Source organism: Athalia rosae, chromosome 4 (genome assembly GCF_917208135.1).
Source record: "Athalia rosae chromosome 4, iyAthRosa1.1, whole genome shotgun sequence".
NCBI lineage: Eukaryota > Metazoa > Arthropoda > Insecta > Hymenoptera > Athaliidae > Athalia > Athalia rosae.
Genome location: NC_064029.1, coordinates 2,991,575 through 3,011,272, shown reverse-complemented (window position 1 = coordinate 3,011,272; position 19,698 = coordinate 2,991,575). Strand labels below are relative to the sequence as shown.

The window sequence follows — 19,698 nt, the reverse complement described above, 5'->3', positions numbered from 1 at the left end:
CCGAGTGTCGAACGCCGAGAACCGCGGTGTTGCGATATGTACAACCGTCGAACGGTAAACCCCGTGCGGAGGAAATCAGGGGGGGGGGGGATGATTTGAGGGAAACGTCGTAATCTGGTTAGACCGTAGGATGAATGTGAAAAATTGATTTCAGATTATCTACGGGATGGAGGGCACTCCGTGCAGGAACCGGACCTCGACAATCAGGACAGCCTCGACAGTGGTGAGTCGCGATTCCGCTTAGGTAATTCTTACCTTGGTAAAATGTGTTTCGTTTCCTACTTTTACGTCACCCGCTCCCCGCGGGACGAATGATAATTCGTTCTTTTCCTCGAGAATTTAGTCGCCCGGACGCCCGCCCGAGGTACACGAGTATTATATAGGTCGGATTCCGTAATTTTCCGACATCCGGGTTGAGCCTTGATGGCGTGGGGTGGGGCGGGGGGCGGGTGGCGAAAATTACACTGCATTAGGTACGGACCAAGGTAGAAAGAGGATCTCCGAGTGGATTGGTAGGGGTGTTTCGAGTGTGTCCCCGTCGGTAGGGTCCGTACGGAGGTCGCAGGGAGTTTTAGTGCCGACATCAAAGTGTGACTGACCACTATGACGTAATACCTACTTCCGCGGGGGACTCGCGTTTACGTCGTACCCTACGTACGTGTACACCCTACCTATACACAACACACACACACACACCTGTACGGACCTATCGCCCGTACGTAGCAGGTACACGGGCCAACGGCTCCGGCTTAGCGCGGAGTCCACCCGGCGCTCCCGAAGGATTCTCAAATCTCAAACGGCGAAGCCGGTTTGATAACCTCCTTCGGAGTTCCCGAGGTCACCCCACCCCCCATCACCCCTCCTTCTCCCCGTCCCCGAATTCCGACGTTTCCGCTCAATTAGCGGCCGCGGAAAAATCAAGCGTTGAATCAACGTCGATCGGACGATCCGGGGCAATAAATCCCGGAGATAAGACGATAAAAAGGTGACGTTATCCCGGTTTTGTGGCGGGACGCCCGGAGATCCGAACCGGATGCTAGATGACGAACCGTATAGCGTTACGTGGCGCCCGTACGACTTCCCGTGCAGGATAGACTAGGAGTCGAGGGTTGCCGGATAGCGGGCTCTCGGGAGGACGTAAACGTACCCCTTTAGCGTACCCCGTTCCTCCCGCCTTTCGTCATCACGTGTACGCACTATAAGGGTGTATATTTTGGGGACTCGGCGGAAAAAGTAGTCCGATTCAGCTCGTGGATTTTTTTGGGAGTAAAATTTCTCTGGATTCATTAGTTTCGACAAAGATTTTCCACGTACGGTTGCACCGGGCGTTTCGGGAGCGCTCGCGCGACGATCCGTGAGCCACTTGTTGGCCGAGCAAACACTTAATTAACCCATCAAGCTTTGAGATTGAAATAGTCCTTTCTCGAGCAAAGGCTGTCCTTTCCGTCCCCGGCGCTCGACCCCTTTCCGAGGTTTCTATCCGAGCGGTTCTTAACGCTGCCGCAAGATTCTACGGAAGGATTTACAACCCCGTGTTTCGTAGGTAGCCTAATTACATTTCCCCGTTTCCGTCGGTGCATCGGTGCGATTATTCTTCGTCGAAACGACGGTTGATAGCTGTTCGCCCGTATTCCATATCGTCGGCTGATTTATCCCCTGCCCCGCGACGTTTCCTATTTTCAACCGACGAATCGAACCGGCCGCGGATTTCACGGTCCCCCTTCTCTCTCGCGACCGCTCCTCGACTCCTCTTCTCTCCTCTCTTCCCGCTGGTTGGTTAATTAATCTTCCGGGACTACGTGCCTCGGGTTTTACGAGACGCGTTTCCGCGCGACTCGCGGACATGTCGTATCATAGCTCCGGGTGCCCGACCGCCCTCGGATTCGGGAGTAATGGGCGGCTGCCGCCGAAACCCGCGATGGAAGGAAGGGGTGGATTTTAGTGCGATTCCCACACCCGGAGCAGCTCTTCTTCGGATAACCGGACCGAGGTGGTGGCCTCTACGACCAGCCGTACCGGAGGCTGGTTTACGGCTGGCTGTGGGGTCCCGGCTATACGCGCTGACCATAAACCGGACCCCCTCCGGGACGCTACGAGCGTCGCCCGCGTCGTTGCTTCGCACGCCGAAAAACCGGTGAGGCGAACGCGAAAATCGATCGCGCGCCACCTTTTTCATTTCGAACGGGGGGGCTCCTTCCGGTTCCGCGCCACTTGCCGTTCGTCGCCGGGTCGTGTTGTGGTTTGTTTTTTTTTTTTTTTTTTTTCTCTGTAACGCGGAATGCGAAAAACGCGCGGCGAGGGGGGGCACCGCGAGCTCGACTCTGGTTCAGTACACGGCGCGATATTCCCCGGGGAGTTTCGATTCGTCGGGACACTGCGATCCCAATCTCTTAGCCGGCCGGCTCGCCCTATCTTCGAGTCAGTCACGAGGTTCCACTTCTTTTCTCAGCCCATGGGACCCATTGCAACTTTAACCGCTCGGCATTACGGATCTCCGTCCTCTTCCGCGAGTCGCGGACTCGCGAATTTAACTTACGTTCCGAGATTTTGGCGCGCTCTCTCTCAATATTTTTCCACCCTACGAATTTCGGAACGCCCGCGCACGGATGTCGAGAGGCGCGAAGCACCCGTAGCGGGATTGGAATCAATTATGGAATTAAAATATACCTGCGATAATTATTTCGTGCATTCAGCGGAATTGGATAGCTCGTTGTGCGAAACGACGAGATTCAAGTCCGGCTCGAGGAGTCTTTATTTCTCGACGAATGATTTATTTAACGGAGACGGAAGAGCAGCAACGCGGCTGACCGTTACGGTGTCTTTCGTACGTCGGGGTAAATGAATTTTCGGCCGATACACCGACGCCGAAATTTCAATAATTTAGAACACTTCGGCTGGATCGTTGGCGTCCAGACGCCGGATCATGTATCGCCGGGTATAATAGTTCTATCTCTGCTATTTACATTCCACGGACAGATTCCTATCGACAGGTCTCCATCCTGTTTACCGTGACGTTGTTTGAATTTGCCGGCCGCAAATTCGCGGCGCGGCCAGGTAGGTATGCCCGTACATCGCGATTCCCAAAAACCACAAAAGGACGAATCCGCGAGTGTCCGGGGCGAAACGACGCGCTCCGAAACGTCATTTGAATAACCCACCACCCGTAGAGCGACGCGCGTAGCGTTGATTAGTTTGAGTTTGCCGAAAATTGATGCGTTCATCGATTATTTGTCGTCGCACTGATTGGAAAAGGGATTTCGGACAACGGCGGGACGCGCGTCGATAAGCTCGCACCGGTTGATTCGAAACTCCTCGTTGTGCGGGAGGGGGGTGTCGAAAATTTCGCTCGCACCGAATGCGTCGAGCGTGAACGTATCTTGGCGGTGTTCTTCGGTTCGGAGGTCATCTCGGCCAAACTGGACCGAGCGACGCGGTGTGACGTACACCGTTGGTCGCGATCGGGTTTCGATGATGTCGCCTCGCGACAACCGAGTCGCGTTATTTTCGTATCCGATGCATTTCGCCTATCGATCTGATTCAGTTGCGGCGAATACTCGTCCTCCTAACCAGGGGTCGAGACAACCTGACCCCACTTACGAGCGGCAGGCCGTGCGATAACGGAGGTGAGAGAGAAATCGGAAAACCCGCGAGCCGCGGTAGCGGCGGCTATATTCGTACGGGATCTGGTCGGACGGCACGCTGCGAATTTCCACGGGATGAAGGTAATTAGCGAGGACGGACGCGGACACGAGCCAGCACTTTAAATGTCCATCGCACGTTGACGCGTACGTTTGTCGAGCTTATCCGCTTCGTTATTTAACAATTTAGACTCGCCGCCGACGCGACTCGCACGAAACTTCTTCGACCGCTTGAGTAACAACCGCGGAGCGACCCGGTTGCAGACGCTGAATTTTCCTACGTTCCTAATAATTGATTAACCTTGGACGAATTTTTTCACCTTGTTATCACCCCGGCTACCAGAACTCTCCACCCCACACCCTCCCCGCCGTGGTGAGTTGAGCTCATTTTATTACGCGCGAATGCGAATTTGAACTTCTCGCCTCGGGCTTTTTCGATTCCATTGTCTGGTCCTCGTTCTTTATCGCACTTCGCGTAATCTCCTTATCGTAGGCGCGTTCTCCTCGTTCGGGTAATTATAAAGTTGGACGAACGGTAGCGAACTGAAGATATCGGGCGGACTTTTCGCCGAGCCCGCGTCTTTTGATTTATATACCATACATTTTTTCAAACTTTACCGCCCCTCGTGACGATGGCGCCACGAGCCCTTCTACCCGATTCACGTCGACGACTTGGAATTGCCTGTCGACGGGCGCCGATTTACGAATATCCCGACTAATGGAAGAACGATGGAGAAATTTTATTAGAACGAAACTGGACCGAATTTTAAAATTTTGCGTATTTTTTTAATTCATTCTCCGCCCGACGATACGTTTTTTCTCTCGTACAACCTGGTTTTCAAAATTGTGCGTACGGAAGTGGGAGAAAAAGAGAAAAGAGACGACGAGGAAAAGAAAAAAAAATAAAATAAAATTCGTGTTTCGTTTCGCACCTGTATATAATTTTCCTTTCGCACATCACCTTTTTCTCTGTTCTCTTCCTCTCAAGCGGGCCTGTACAATACCTTAGCGTACATTACATACAGTCTGGTTATTTCTCCAGGGAATTTTCTCACATCGATGCTACAGCTACGCGTAGGTGTATAGGTATGTACGGGGGCATATACATATGTATCCATGTACACCGTGGAACCACCTTAACGTAAACACGTTCTTCTCTTTTCAACTCGCACACGCACACCCACCTATCTTATGCCGCACGAACACTCTGAAAATTTCGCGAAGCGACCCACAGCGCGAGAAATGTATATACGTACACACGTGTATGTGTGTGTATATAATATCCTCTCCTTATACATTCTTGAGGAGGTACACCGGTGTGATCTCTCGGTTTGTGTGTTGGTCTCGAGGGCGATGTGCGATGTCGAGTTTGGCGGGGGCTGGGGGGCCGGGGGGCTGGGGGGCGCTGAGGCGAGAGAATGGCAGGGTGGCACCGTCGGCGATGGTGTTGGCTACCAAGGGTTGGGTGTACCGGGCACGCGGGAGGCACATGGCACCCTTGGGATACGAGACGAAAGTTTCGCCAACGAGAAGAAGAAATTCTTATGACGCGTACCAACTTTTCAACGCTTCTCCGTACTTTATTGCCGACGATTTAATATTATTTGGCGGTGTATCTCGCGTGTGTATAACGCGCGAGCGTACGCGGTACGTGAATATTCATGTACACGCGCGGCGATATTGCGGGAAGTGGGCGTTTTTTTTGATTACCGAAATAATTAGCGGGGTGAAAGGAGAGGAAGAAGATCGATTCGATCCTGCGAAAGTTTAGATGTTCGGTCGCACGGACACTAGTCGTATTCTATGATATTCGCGGTAGAAGGATGGAAATAAAACGGATGAGAAGCAAAAACGGAAATAATAATACAGACAAACGGTCCGGCGGTTACGCGGTTAAATTTATCGTAGCGAAGCGCTAGCAATCATCATTACAAACCGGGCTTGTTATATTACCTTTTCTGGGACACTTGCAGGGCGATTCCGATCGAGAGTTGTTTTTTCGTAAGCCACGATTATTTCTCAACGAGATATCTCGATTTTTCTGATCCAAAAAAGCGAAAAATTGACGATAACTCGATCAATTTGATGAATAGATCAATTTAACTCGTGATTTCGCATTTTTGGGCGAAAAATTGAAAAATTTTCAAGGGGTACCCCTTTGAATTTTTTCAAATTTTCGCCACAATTTTTTATTTTTCAAAATTGATTGTATTACACTTTTCTGACGTATTTTGACCTCAGGAATCCGAATCTGAAAGAAAAAAGTATCTATCTCTGAAATTGACCGAGTTATCGCCAATTTTCAGCTTTTTGGGGTCAAAAATAAAAAATTGAGCTTTTAGTCTATAATAATGTAATTTGAGCTCAGGAATCTGAATCCGGAGGAAAAATTGATCTATCTTAAAAAATGACCGAGTTATCGCCGAATTATCGCATTTTTTGGCATAAATTTGAGGATATCTCGAAGGGAAAAAATCGTAGCTCAATTTGGCTTTCAGATTCGTGTTCCTGAGGTCAAAATACATAAGAAAAGTGCCATACGATCAATTTTTAAAAATAAAAATTTTTGGCCAAAATTTGAGATTTTTCCAAGGGGTACCCCTTACGATTTTTTCAAATTTTGGCCAAAAATTTTTATTTTTTAAAATCGATCGTATAGCACTTTTCTTATGTATTTTGACCTCAGGAACACGAATCTGAAAGCCAAATTGGGCTACGATTTTTTCCCTTCGAGATATCCTCAAATTTGTACCAAAAAATGCGAAAAAATGGGGATAACTCGGTCATTTTTGGAAATAGATCAATTTTTCTTCCAGATTCGGATTCCTTAGCTCAAATTACATTAAAATAGACTATAAAATCAATTTTTTATTTTTGACCCCAAAAAGCTGAAAATTGGCGATAACTCGGTCAATTTTAGAGATAGGTCAATTTTTCTTTCAGATTTGGATTCCTGAGGTCAAAATACGTCAGAAAAGTGTAATACAATCAATTTTAAAACTACTTTACTTTTGGCCCAAAAATCGATTTTTTTTTTGGTTTCTCAAAGGTAATCTCACGTATAATCAGCTCCGAAATCCAAATCTGAAAGCCAAAATCATCTACTCATGCAATTGATCGAGTAATCATCAATTATTCGCTGTCGGGAGCAGAATAATTATGAGACGTATCGATTGGTTTTAGTCGTAGACCCACTTTGATTCATCGCAATCCATGCATGGGTCGAAATATTCAAACTTCTCAATTCACCAGCGAACCCGAGCTTAGCTGGAGTCAGCGTAGCCAGCAGCGTAGCGCTTTGTTGTGAGACGTCACCTTGGGGGCTGTGCAGAGGTGACGCCCCACAACAAACCGCGTGCCCGTGGCCTCAGGAACACGAATCTGTTGCTTAAACTGAGCTACGAATTTTTCCTATTAAGATATCTTCATTTTTCTGCTACAAAATTGAAAAATCAGCGATAACTTTTTTAATTTCATAGATAGATCAATTTTACTTGTGAATTTGGGTTCCTGGCGTCAAAATACATAAGAATAGCACAAGAACCCAAATAAAAAAATAATGAATTCGGCTGACACGTTTAAAAAATTGAATATTAACCCCTCAGCCGAACAGCAATCGAATAAAATGTCATCACCGTTCAGCGGCACAATTCATTCATTTCGCAAAGTCCAATCGCCCCACACGTAAAATACAACTTTACCAATCGGTATACACGCTCATTTCGCAGCGCCAGTTCAGAAGCACAATATTCATTTCGAATTTCGTATTTTCATCCCGTATTCCGAATTCTGATTGGTCATCAAATTTTCAGAGCGGGGGACACACTCCCCGTACACGTTTATCAAGAAGATAAGTGGGTGGTGAAAAATAATGTAGAGAAAGCTAAAAAGCTATGTGAAACAAAAATGAAAAGAGTGATGGGAGAAGCGAACGGACGAACAGACGGACAGATGTACGTAGGAATTCTCTTCTGCGATAAAATCTGCCGACCTACACCTCCTCCTTCGAGAGGAGTAGTATCCGAGCCCTTTCTGGAGCCGCCTCGAGGCGGTCGTCTCTCGTTGTTTTTTTCCTCGTTGAAGCAAAAGACCGAAGGTGTACGGCCTGTGCGGTGTGCACTACCTGTACAAATGTTCACATGTAAACCGTGAAACGTATTATACAAGGTACGGATAAAGCAGCGATAGGTGCAAGGGGTTAACCGAAGACAAATGTTCAACGATCGATTGGAAATCAATCAGACGCCCCGCGGGGTAAGTGGGTACTCGAATCGGAGCCTACCGGCGGACCCCCACAGTTTTTCATAACCGTACCCCGCCGTTTTTCCAGAGGTGAAGCTAGGCGGATCTATATATATGCCAAAGTAAATAAGTAAAGGATCAAACGGTAACTGAGAGCTGAATGAAACTCACGATCTCTTACACATCGGATTAAATTCGAACTCGTATTTTTACACGTTCTGTTTCTCTATGTACACAGCGCATTGTTTTTTTCGAACCGCGGGGATAATTTGACGTTCCTTTATTTATTTTTCTTTAATTTGTTTTTTTTACTTTTGAAACGCCCGTTTTTTGACTCGTGAAAAAGGTTTTCTGTTCCGGTTTACGCCGTACGGAAGATATGTAAGGCCTTAATCACCTAATGTATACCATATTCGGCACCCTGCAGAACAAAACGTTAAATAATGAGCGGTGATGGTCAAACCCCAGGGATCTGGATAGTATAGCGTGACGACGAGACCACTTTGTGCTTCCGCGTCCCGTGATACGACGAGTACCTACACTATACCTCCGGCTACCGTATGTACCTCGTGGTATGAGTACGTGTGTATTACACGATCGTTAGAAGTTGGACGGTGAGAAAATTTCGTATCCTTTAAAATCGAAAGAACGATGCGAATCGAATTTTTGTACCCCGGAGTTTATCAGCGCTCACGTTTGCAAATTGATTCGGGTTCGGTCGGTTGACGAAAGTTCCTAAATACCTAAGAGAAGAAAATTATCCTATACAACTTTGCGCGGCAGTCGGTCGTCCGATAATGATCTTCGCGTCCTGGGAACTGTTACGACGAACCTTAAGGATCTGGCGGCTTTCAGATCGTTTAGTTTGTTCAAAAAGCTCCGTTTGTGATCATGCGATTCGGAAGGCTACGTAGAAGTAGGGAACTGCGTGGCATACCGTTTCCTGTATATCATCAAATAATTGAATAGCGCGATGAAATAGTCCTGCGAATAACAGTCTAGCCTTGAATTTACCTCTTCGAGTCGACCGCAGGACTCACCGCAACGCTGCATCGCAGGTCACCGATAAACCGTTCTTTAAAGTGTGGGAGTTTGTCCTCCGATCTCCTCCTCGGGATACCCGACGGTCGAGCAACAGGAACTCGGACCTCGCTGTCGTCCGAGGAAAATAAAATTGATAGAAAAGGAACGTAAATTTGTTCCAAAATCGGGAGCAAGAAGAAGAAAAGAGAAACAAAAAAAAAAACGGGGGCGAAACGCCACCGGGAGCAGATCGAGAAGGGGAATCGAAAGAAGAAGAAGAAGAAGAAGTGGGATCGAAAAGAGGCGAGGGACGGAGTGCAGATCCTCCGGTGGTAAACGGATGCCCGAATAATTACAAGTATTTTTGTACGTAGCTACCGTACAGGTATGGAAGCCCGGAGAGGCGGGCGGGCCGGCCTATCGAAATAAAATAAAGACGCCGCCAATTAGTATTTCGGCTCATAGCCAGCGATACGATCTTCGAGTCCCGAGGGGCACCGCGCGTACACGGATATTCAGGTATAAACACACCTGCGATACGAAGAGTTTCAAAAGCGATCTCTCCGGGTCCCCGCGATCTATACCCACCATTACAGACGGTGACTCCATGCATTCTATTCCACGCAGGCATTTCTCCCCTGTCTCTTTTCATTCAATTTTTATTTTTCCATCGATCCCCCAGCGTGCTCCCTTCGTCCCGCGGCTCCCGAACTCGCCGTCCGTCCCCCCCGCCGCGCTCCGATCCCCCTTCAGAATTTTCTTAATCATTTTAATTACTCCGTACGTTTATAAGCAGATCGGGGTTCGCTCCGCTTGTGTTCGGGTACGGGTACCTGTATTTATAGGGCGAAAAACGAACGAATTAGCTACGGTAATTGCGCGGCTCGCGCGTCCTTCCATTTCGTCAAAGCGTTCAGAATTTCTGTCGAACGTCGCGAATGAAAAAACTTGAAAAATTATCTATAAACCCTTATTTATTGGGGCGTTCGAATTACACGACTGGTAACGATTTTTTTATTGCCTTTTTTTTTTTTATTTCTCATCCAGCGACCGACGTCCGCGTCCCTTCTCGTCCAAAGAATACACGGATCCGTAGGTACGTGATACGGTATACCTGTATGTACGTATGTATTATACGAGGATAGCTGGCAAGGAACGCCCGCGCTTTTGTGGTCGTCTGTCGTAATGGAATACGATATCCGTATAATTCGCGGTAAGTTCGCGGTACGTTACTAACGTTTTGAAAATACAAAAAAAATAAAAGAAAAAAGTAGAAAAGAAAAAACGAAAAGAAAAAAAGTAGGAAATAAAAAATGCGACCTCAGAACCTCCGCGCGGTGTATTCGAACGGGGTGGCGGAGGGGGGGCACCGGCTACTATCCTCTACACCTCGAGCAATAATTCCTAGGATGCATCCGTACGTCGTACACTCGCCTACGTGCAGACCGCAGAAACACGCTTCTGACTAATTGTATAAGATCTGCAAAACGAAGGGTAAAAAAAAAAGAGGTAAAAGTAACGAAGAGAAAAAAAAAACAATCTTAGAACTTATTACTCGACGATAATTTACGGTTAGACGTGAACTGTGAATCGAGGAAGAGGATATATCGAGCGTACGTCATATTTACAACAATTGTCGTCAGGCGTTTAATCATCGGGTAATCAGGCAGCGCGTTTCGTCCACCCGATGCTCGTTGAAAATGAAAACGACGATTCATTTTTTCGAGTATCTATACAAAGAAAAGGAATCGGGATCACTGGCGCGACGGAGCCGCTGTTTCGGCATAACGTTCGAAGTTCTCTTCCACGCGGGTTAATCCGCAGCGACGATCCAACGGCTCCCGTTAAACCGAGAGAGAGAGAGAGAGAGAGAGATGATTTATCGGCGAGTGGATGCGAGCGGCTAACGTGTGGGTCCCGTGCACAGGGACTTGGGTGCACAAAAACCACCGGGGTAGCAAAAAGCACGGTGGAAGCCGCGGGCGCTTCCACCGTGCCCGAGACACCACCACGTGGGAGGGCGTCGCCGCACCACGTGTTAAGTTTCGTCCCATACCGCGCGGTCTCCCGACGTACACACCGACACGGGCACACGCTCCCGCGCTCCGTTTCGTCACGCTACTCCGCTCTCCATTTAATCCTCATATCTCATCCACGATTTTATTTCCACCGAGCGGCGCGCCTCTCCTTTCTCCCCCCCCTCATTTTTCCCCCCACGGCGTTTCTACCGTTGCCGCACGTTAACCCTGTACAGAGGAGGATGTGAATCCAGTTCCCGTCGTCATCTTCGATGATTCTTCGATCGCTGATATATCCGCGACGGGATCTCGCCTACTTCCGCGTCGAGGACTAACGAAATATCCGCTCGTGGGGAAAGCGTGCGATATTTTTCCCCCCGTATTTTTGGAGGACGAACGAACGAACGAACGAACCAACGAACGCCGTCTACAACGTTGAACGGATGAATACGCGATGAAAAAAGCAACAAGGGGGTATAATACCATAGGCAGTTACATAAAGCATAGGCCGAAACGAGGCCACGGGGTGCCGTGCCGAGATACCCGTGGGGGTTTTCCCTCCCGCTACCGTATTTCCTCTTTTTTTTTTTGCCTCTTCCTATCTTCGTCGTTTTTCGCCGTAAGAAATGAAAAAATATGTACTCGCACTACTTACCGGTACATGAAATTTTTTGTACCTCGCGACGATACGCGTCGTGCGATCGAAGTCAATGACGATGAAAATGACGGGGGCTCGACGACGAAATAACGGAAATGGAATATTCCGGCCAGTTTTTGACCCGGTGCAGTTTACGGACGTGGTACAATGTGGGGTACGCGCCACCAGAGATCTATGGGAAGCAATTTAAATTAAAAGCAGCTTTGCGCACCCGATATTTGCTGGACCCTCGGGGGCTCCTATCGTTCGTACCTCGAACACACGTACGTTTGCAGGTATTTTTGTTCAGAGTGTCGGGTGGGAATGGGGTCTACGGATACACCGCGGGCGGAAGGCTAAAAAGCAAAACCCGAATCAACGATCGAAGAACGCGCCCTTCGACACCGATTTTTTTCACCGCGTTTTTTTACATATTTTTTTTTCGACCCGCGACTGCAGCAACGAAATACCGTCATTGTAGAGCAAAATCACTCGTTCGTAGTTCGACGAAGTACAGAGAAAACGTGTCGTAGGCGCGTGTCGATTTTAAGTAAATAATCGAGTAAATGAGGAATAAAAAGGTAGGCAAAGTGAAGTGCGTAGCGATAAGTTTTCTTACGCACGCTCTCATGTATCTCGGTATGGAGAGGTGTCGAAGCGTGGTGTGTGTACATACATGCGGTTGTATGTGATACGGAGAAAAGTGTAGAGATGCAGGGAGTAGATATACGCGGGGTATGGACGTATAACATACATATAACGAAAGGCCAGGGGACTAACAATCGGAAAACAGCGTTGGGCTGCCGGGGGGGAAGGGATGCCGGAGTAGGGGGAGGAGTATAGGGGCGCCAAAGGGCCGTTCGAGGATTCTCATCTCCCAGAATCCCTCGTCTGCCATACGAGCGACGGTTCCTATTCTGTCCTCTGCGCACGGTAGGTGATCATAATTACACCGGAGGGTCTACCCACCCGAGGAGGTCACCCCCGATGGGCCCCCGTCTCCATCTCTCTCTCTCTCTCTCTCTTAATCTCAATCTTCCTCTCAGAATTTCCGATCCAACAAATATATTTTTTACGGATAATCTTGGGAATCGCGAGCTTTCGTGAAAAACCGTCCCGCCTTTTTTCGAACGTTTTCCTCTCATTTGGTTTCCAGGTCCGAGAGATATCAATTCGATTTGTCCTAGAGTATGGGGGGTGTAGGAATTTTTTCGAGAATCATCTTCGAGGTATTTTCTTGAGGCGTTTCCTCGTTCCGGTTTTACCCGGTCGTCGGTTGTACGGGTTGTGTAGCAGGGGTTGGAATGTAATGCATTGAATTAGACACAAATGCACCCTGGGCACCAGTTGAACCAGCTTCCCGCGCTCCCCATCTCTCCCCGGAGAGGCTGCCGCTCCTCGACCGCGGTGTTTCGCTCGCCTCTCAACTTTGGAATGTGGTTGCATTTAGAACAACCGCAGGATTATGCCGAAGTACCAATAAACAAACGAGATAATCTACGACACAACTGCAGTAAATATAATTGTACCCATCGTACCGTAAGTAGAAACGAACGCGGCCTCGTATAATTCAACCATGCGAATACCGGAGTCCGCAGCAGACGTCGCCAAAAAACTAATCGGAACGATCCGATCCTCGTCCTCTACCCTCTCTCTCTCGGGGACCGATATCAATCTGCGACCCTGCGGAGCAAAAAAATAAAAAAAAAGGTACGACGTACTACGCGCACCGCACACGCACATTCGTCGATCATAGAGACGGACTTTGAAATATCCCGTTGTTTTTTCGCCGCTGAGAAAAAAAGGGGGCCCCGCAAAACTTTAAAGGCTATCCAAACTACTGTACGGTGTGTATAAAGTTACACACGCCGTCGTTCTTTGTGAAATACGTGTACGCGCGCACCGGTATACGTATACCATGGGTAGATTATTATTGTCCTTAATTTTTTATACCACACACGGGTATATGTGTTATTGTATTATCTGTAGAGCTTCGGAAGTATTCACCTGCGTGTGCGGTAGCGTAACCAGATATCTCAATCATCTCGTCACGGTTTATAACCTGAAGCAAAAACCCCCATAGAAGATCGTACAAAGGGTGTTCGACAATAAACCGCCCTCATAGGACACCGTGGGCAACGAAACTCGGCATTATAGGCGCGCCCACAAATAACGCTCGCATGAGACACAAACGTCCCACTATTGGGCGTGGTAAGAGAAATCAAGTTCACGTACGGTGGGTTCTGCATTTTTTTTTTTTTTTTTTTTTTTTAAATACCTTCCGCTTCGATTTAGCAGAAAGCCCACGAAGATAAAGCCGGTGCTGCCGATTTCGGGGAACCGTTCGAAGGTTGTTCTATGCGATGTGACTTGCACTCCGCAAAGGATTCGCGAGCGTTTTATTTCTGCGGCTAAGGGGGGGACCGACGTACCTTATTCTCCGACGGCGGTAAACTCGGTACAGTTCGAGCGCCGCGACGGATTCGGATAGGGATAGGGTTACGCTTACCCCTAAAAACACAGCCCTCACCTGTGCGACGGCCCCCCTCGTTCCCCAATGGACGGCGTTTCACCGGCGTAAAATGCTAGTCAAAGACACAAGCCCCCCGGCAGGATATCCATTCTATATCACATCGCGGGGTTCCTCTACCCGCAAACCCGATTCAAACTCAGTTCGTAAAAGGGCCAAGTCCCGGAAGGCTGCGTCTTCACGCAGGACCTCGACCGTTCTTCGTACGTCATTCGAACGAACGAGATGACGTTCCCATTTTTTGGCTGCCGAGCGATGAACGGGTACAAAAATTTTTGCCACTTTTTTTTTTTTTCTTGCCAATCGCGGAGAACGCGCGCGGACAGAGTCGCGCGTACTTGGGTCTTTATTTTTCCGAGGGGGAACGTCGGCGCCCGTATTTTCTTTTTTCTATTTTTTTTTCGCTCCCCTACGGCAGCAGGAACTCCGTTCGTCGGGAAGGCCGCGCGCGAAAAGGTTGGAATAATGGGTGGGGTACCGATTTTTGTCTTTCCTAAATACTACAATAGAATGGGAGAGATCTGGTGAATGTGGGGGATGTGTGTGCGCGTTGAGGTATTTTTGGTCATAGGTACAGGGGGGGGATCTTTGAAGGTTCGTTAATGGCCGGCGGTACGCGTACAACGACACCCGATACACTCGCGCTCCACTTCGGGGTAACTTCAATTCACCCATCATTCTTGTACAAGCTATAGCCGGTACCCTTTTTTTTTCTTTTTTTTTTCAATTATTTTATCCCCTTGTTCTTGAGGAACGAAATGCGGCCGGAATCATTGTTGTCAACTCCTACGCGGAGGATCGGGTGAATCGGGAGGCAGAATCGGGCTTCCCGTGTAACCTACACCCCCGTACCGTACCCTTTTCCCAAATCTCACCACCGTCGAATCGGAAAAAAACGCACACACCGGAGCGCACGGTGCCACCGTCCTTCGAATCCTGGGAGGCGCGAGAAAGGAAGTCGCGATTCCGGAAGTAAAACCGAAGGCAAGAGTAGTTTTGAAGATTGTCGAGGAGAAGGGAGAGAAAATTTGTATCGAGATCTGCGCGGCAGCGAGACAGAAAGAGAGAAAGAGAGAGAGAGAAGAGGGGAGGCGGGAGCAGAAGGTCGTCGGGAGGGTGAGATGTAATCCGAGTGGGTTAAACATTTACACCCAACTTACCTTTCCCGGCGTCTATCCCCGTTTCGCTCCCACCCCGTCACCGGCCCATCGCGGCTCTCGCCTTCTCCGCGTCTCGCGATGAATTACACCGTGTCCTTCCCTGGAGGTTAGAACCACCGTTCTGGTACCGGGACGCCGCGTGATTTCCACCCCCAGACACGAGGAGAAGAGTCACGGCGAGTCGGTCGCGGCAAGTGCCGGGAGTAGTTCATTGCCAAGATAACCCAGGGGCGTAGAAATATTCTCGCCCCTTTTCCGGATGGAACCTCATCGCCCCGCGTCGGTTTCTCTGGTCCGGAAAGCCTGAACGTCGATCTGTAGGATCTTCCAGTTTTTACGCCTTTACTCCCAATCACGGAGTAACCGCGATCGCGTTTCGTAGGCGGGCATTCCGCGGATGCGGCAAAATAGAAAATTGGTCTGAATATTCAGAGGACCGTTTATCGGCGTACGCGGCTGGTAGGTACGTACTACCGTCTCTCGTCGAGGGAAATGAACGATGGAACGAATGAAATGAAGCAAATACGGTTCGGGAATAGAAAGCGCGAGGACAACGGACCCCCTCCCCTCCCCCGCCCCTCGTCCCGCGATGACTTCTCGGGGTGAAGAGAGATCGGGAATTCCAAGTTGGTGCAGAAGCCCTGAATCCCAAGGGTTCGCGCCAGCAGGGCGGATCTTGGTAAGATTGGCTCAGGGCTGCCTCCCCGGAGGCCGAGACTCAATTAAACTTTAAGATGATATGCAATCCCCCCCTCTGTCACCCTCTTGGCCTATCCGGACCTCCCCGTTCGCCGATGCCATCTACCTCCCTCTCGCGCTCTACCCTCTTGTACCCTACATTATACCGCGCTACACACTGATAATTCTTTCCCTCGACAAAAGGCCAATCGCAATTTATTCCGACTCATCGAGGAAAGTCAATTTTCATCCGGCTGAGAGAAAATGAACAAGAAGAAAAAAAAATAGAAAAAAATAAAAAAATAAAAAAAACGAAGGAATATCGAAAAGTGTCGTTCTTCCGGAACGGAGTCCACGTCGAGGCGTGTCCGTTTCGTGAAAGTGAATTAACGATTCGCGGATTGATTTTGGTCACGCCGAGTCGCCTCGTGCCTAATGTTCGCCAGTCGTGTGCGGGATATGTATTTCGGTAGAGGAGGCACCTCGAGGTCCTCCGAACTCCTCGCGAGTGGAGGTTTCGGTGGTCCGTCGGTCGGTTTCCCGTGGGTCGAATTCGAAGGTTGAACTCCGCCGTGGCCGCGATCAAAGGATGACCATCAATTCAGTGGCGATCAACGGTGAAGTAGGCCCGAACATCGGCGTCACGTTTTCTGTGGGAGCAAAGCGAATCGTAGCCGGAGCGAGTGACAAAATAAAAGAGTCGAGGTCAACGCCGGACTGTGGGAAGTTGTTCTCTTTGACTATTGAAGACGACGCTTGTCGGCACAATCGCCACCGCGCGCCGACTAGAAAATCTCTCCGCATTTTATATACATTCATTCAAACTTATACGCTTTACAGATTTCTCGACAGACGTTTGACGGACTCGGAAATCAACGACGCCTCGTAGTTATTTATCGCCGCTCGACGCCGCGGTTCGCTCTCTAACGGCTTTTTCTCAGAGACATTACGTACCTACTACCACCGGCGAATCGAACGTCTCCGTCCCGCACGCACCAGTTCTCGAATAATCGGCAAAGTGAAAAACGCCGCGTTATGGATGACGTCGCTTAGTGTTTACGTTCGTCGGACGGTGGACGGTGGACGGAGGCGATTCGTAATCGAAGACGAATCGAATTAACCGTACAGGAGATTTTAGCTGCGGGACCGAGTATCCTCTGGTAATCGGGAGCGCCCTGAATGGTTAAATCGTGCGTGACGCGAAACGGTCGATTTCGTTTTAGGGTATGGAAAAGGAGGAAATTGGCTTTATTCTGAAACAGATATCCGAAACGCATGTGACAATGACGCGGTGTTTAACATGGTCAAACCGGCAGCGGGGGGTTCCACGCCGGAACGATCGCAGCGGGTGTTCTTGTCGTGTGTCCGAGTGTCCCGCGTGCTCCCACGAATCCGACGAGAATAAAATACGTCACACGGACTCTCAACCGCGGCTTTTTTTCGTCGAAACGAAAGGGTCAAGGGCAGATACTCCCTTACGACTCGAGGATATGAATTTGAGAACTCGAAACTCCCGCTGAGAGACGCTCTGGGGACACTACGCGACTCCGGCGTTTATCACACCTACGCAGCTCGTAGATAAGGAAATATGAAAAACGGTATAAAACGAACGAAAACCGTCAGCCGAGGAGCCCGGTAAAAAAAAAAAAAAAACGTACACTTTCCAAGGTTACACGCTCTCTTCGGAAACAAACCCCTCGATACCGAATAATTTACAATTACATTTTTACCGTACACTTCACGTGTTTTGAAAAAGAGAAACTTTCACAAAGATTTGGAGACGGTCTCGAAAGGGGGTAAAGGGAGACGGAGAAGAGGCGCGCAGTGGGAGAGCTGCCGGACAAAAAGAGAGATAATTTCTCGAGGCTAACAGGTCCGCTGCTAGGCATGTACGTACGTACGTCGAGATGCAGCTGTGTTGGGGGGGGGGGGGGTGTTGTGTCGCTAGCGCGTGACATCTTAATCCTTACCCAAATACCGCGCGTCACTTCTTAATCTTGGCACGATTCCCAGGGCAGATCGTAATCCGAGACTCTAGGGGTGCCAGCCACCGATGGTTCTGACCAGTTTTACACTCGCTTATACACCACCTCACACTCGTTTCCGAAGCTACGACGATGCCTCCGCACCCCGACACCCTGAAAACGTCCCGACCACCTGCTGCCGCGCACCGCTTGAAACCCCATTGAATTTTCCAAGCGTAATAATCGCCCCCAACAATATCGGGCGGGGGGGAGAAAAAATACACTCGGAATAAACGGGCTGAATTCTTCCACGAGTCCTCGTATACGCGTCAAAAGCGTGTAGTTTATGCAGGGGGGGAGATTCGGAGATGGTGGTCAATATTTTGACTGCGGACGGCAATTTACAATACAGTCTACCGTTCGGACGACGATCCGTGGCTCGTGCGACTTGCTCCTTTTTTTTTCTTTCTTTTTTCTTTTTTTTTTTTTTATCGAGCCGCTTCACTCGAGCTTCGGCGAATCCGGAGCAACAAGTAGGTGGTGGCTACGCGAAGAATTATTTTCCGGAGCCTGGACCGCACGTACGAGAATCGCGCGAATAATCGATGTCATTCGACGTCGTCCCGGTGTGTAAGTTTTCCCGTAAGTTCCCACCGGATAAAATTCCCCCGATATCGTTATTGTTGAGAGAATAATTGGGATATGAGCGTGTACGGTATAGGCGATGACCAGATCCTAGGTGCGGTGCGTCGTTAACGTAGACCGTCGTCATCAGGACGAACAGCAGGATGTATGTATGAAGCGCGCGGACTCCCGACGGTGCGGAGTCGCTTATTTATTCAAACTTTGGTAACGATATTTCAAGTCCGTCGATACTCCGTAGAAACATAGTCTTCGAACAACTAGAAACGTCGGCAGGATTTCGCGCTGCCGTAAACTAAATTTAGAAAAAAAAAAAAAAAAAAGGATAACCTCCTCCGTAAAAATCTCTCGCTATTATAATCCAACTGTGTTTAACTGCTCATTTTTTAAACAGGAAATCTCTGAAGTTGGACCCGTTTCACGGGTCGCCTTAGTCCCGAGGGACGACACAAAAGTTATTTCGTTTTTTCATTATTTAATTACAGTTACATTTTGTATAAATATTAAACAGTTTGAAAAAAAAAACGAATCACGGGTGACCGTCCACAGAGTTTTGCGAGTTTGCGTCTCTTCGGTCCACATCGTCGAAGAGAATTATAAATATTGGTGCAGTATTTTTTTTTGTTTTTTTGCAGTTGCATTTTTCGATTTCACCCAAAACGTTGGCGTGCCGCGGCGAAGTGAGTGCGGCGAGTTATACTTTTTTTTTTCTTCATCAGACGACCGGTCACGCGTCGAAGGGTCAAAGGCGTATGCAGGATGGGGTATAATTTGAGTGGATTGTGAGGATCAGATTATCGTTCGCTACTCTCTCCGTTTCGTATACCTATTCCGTGGCCGCCGCGATGTTGACTTTGTCTGCGAGCCCCCCCCCCCCCCCCCCCCCCCCTCCGCGGTATCTTGTTTAATCCGAAAACCAGAAGGTTTTGGTCTGTCGCGTCCGAAGATTGGACAGCAGGTGCCTCGTGCGGTACGGGAGGGACTCAAAGAGGGGTACAGGGGTCATCGGGACACAGGTATGCGTATTATAGCCGCACCGTTCGTGAGGAGTTCCCGATTCTCTCGAAACTATAGCCGGTCGATTACCCCTTTTGGGGGCATCGGGCCGCTGCGCGAAACCGTTTTCTTCTCCACCTGATTTAATAAAGGTGAAATCGAACCCTTTC

General features: G+C 48.9%; 1 protein-coding gene across 4 annotated transcripts in view; it reads left to right on the top strand.

The window, feature by feature from the left end:
• The window catches only part of LOC105690224 (zinc finger protein 423 homolog), a 58,691-nt gene that overhangs the window by 15,992 nt on the left and 23,001 nt on the right, over positions 1 to 19,698 (top strand). For 2 of the 4 annotated variants that reach the window (XM_048653851.1, XM_048653850.1), the window contains exon 4: positions 155 to 244. The exons of 1 other annotated variant lie outside the window; for it this stretch is intronic. In XM_048653851.1, coding sequence (XP_048509808.1) covers positions 155 to 244 — 90 coding nt within the window. The remainder of the gene's footprint in view (positions 1 to 154; positions 245 to 19,698) is intronic. One more of the 4 variants, XM_020854768.2, reaches the window with a different exon arrangement.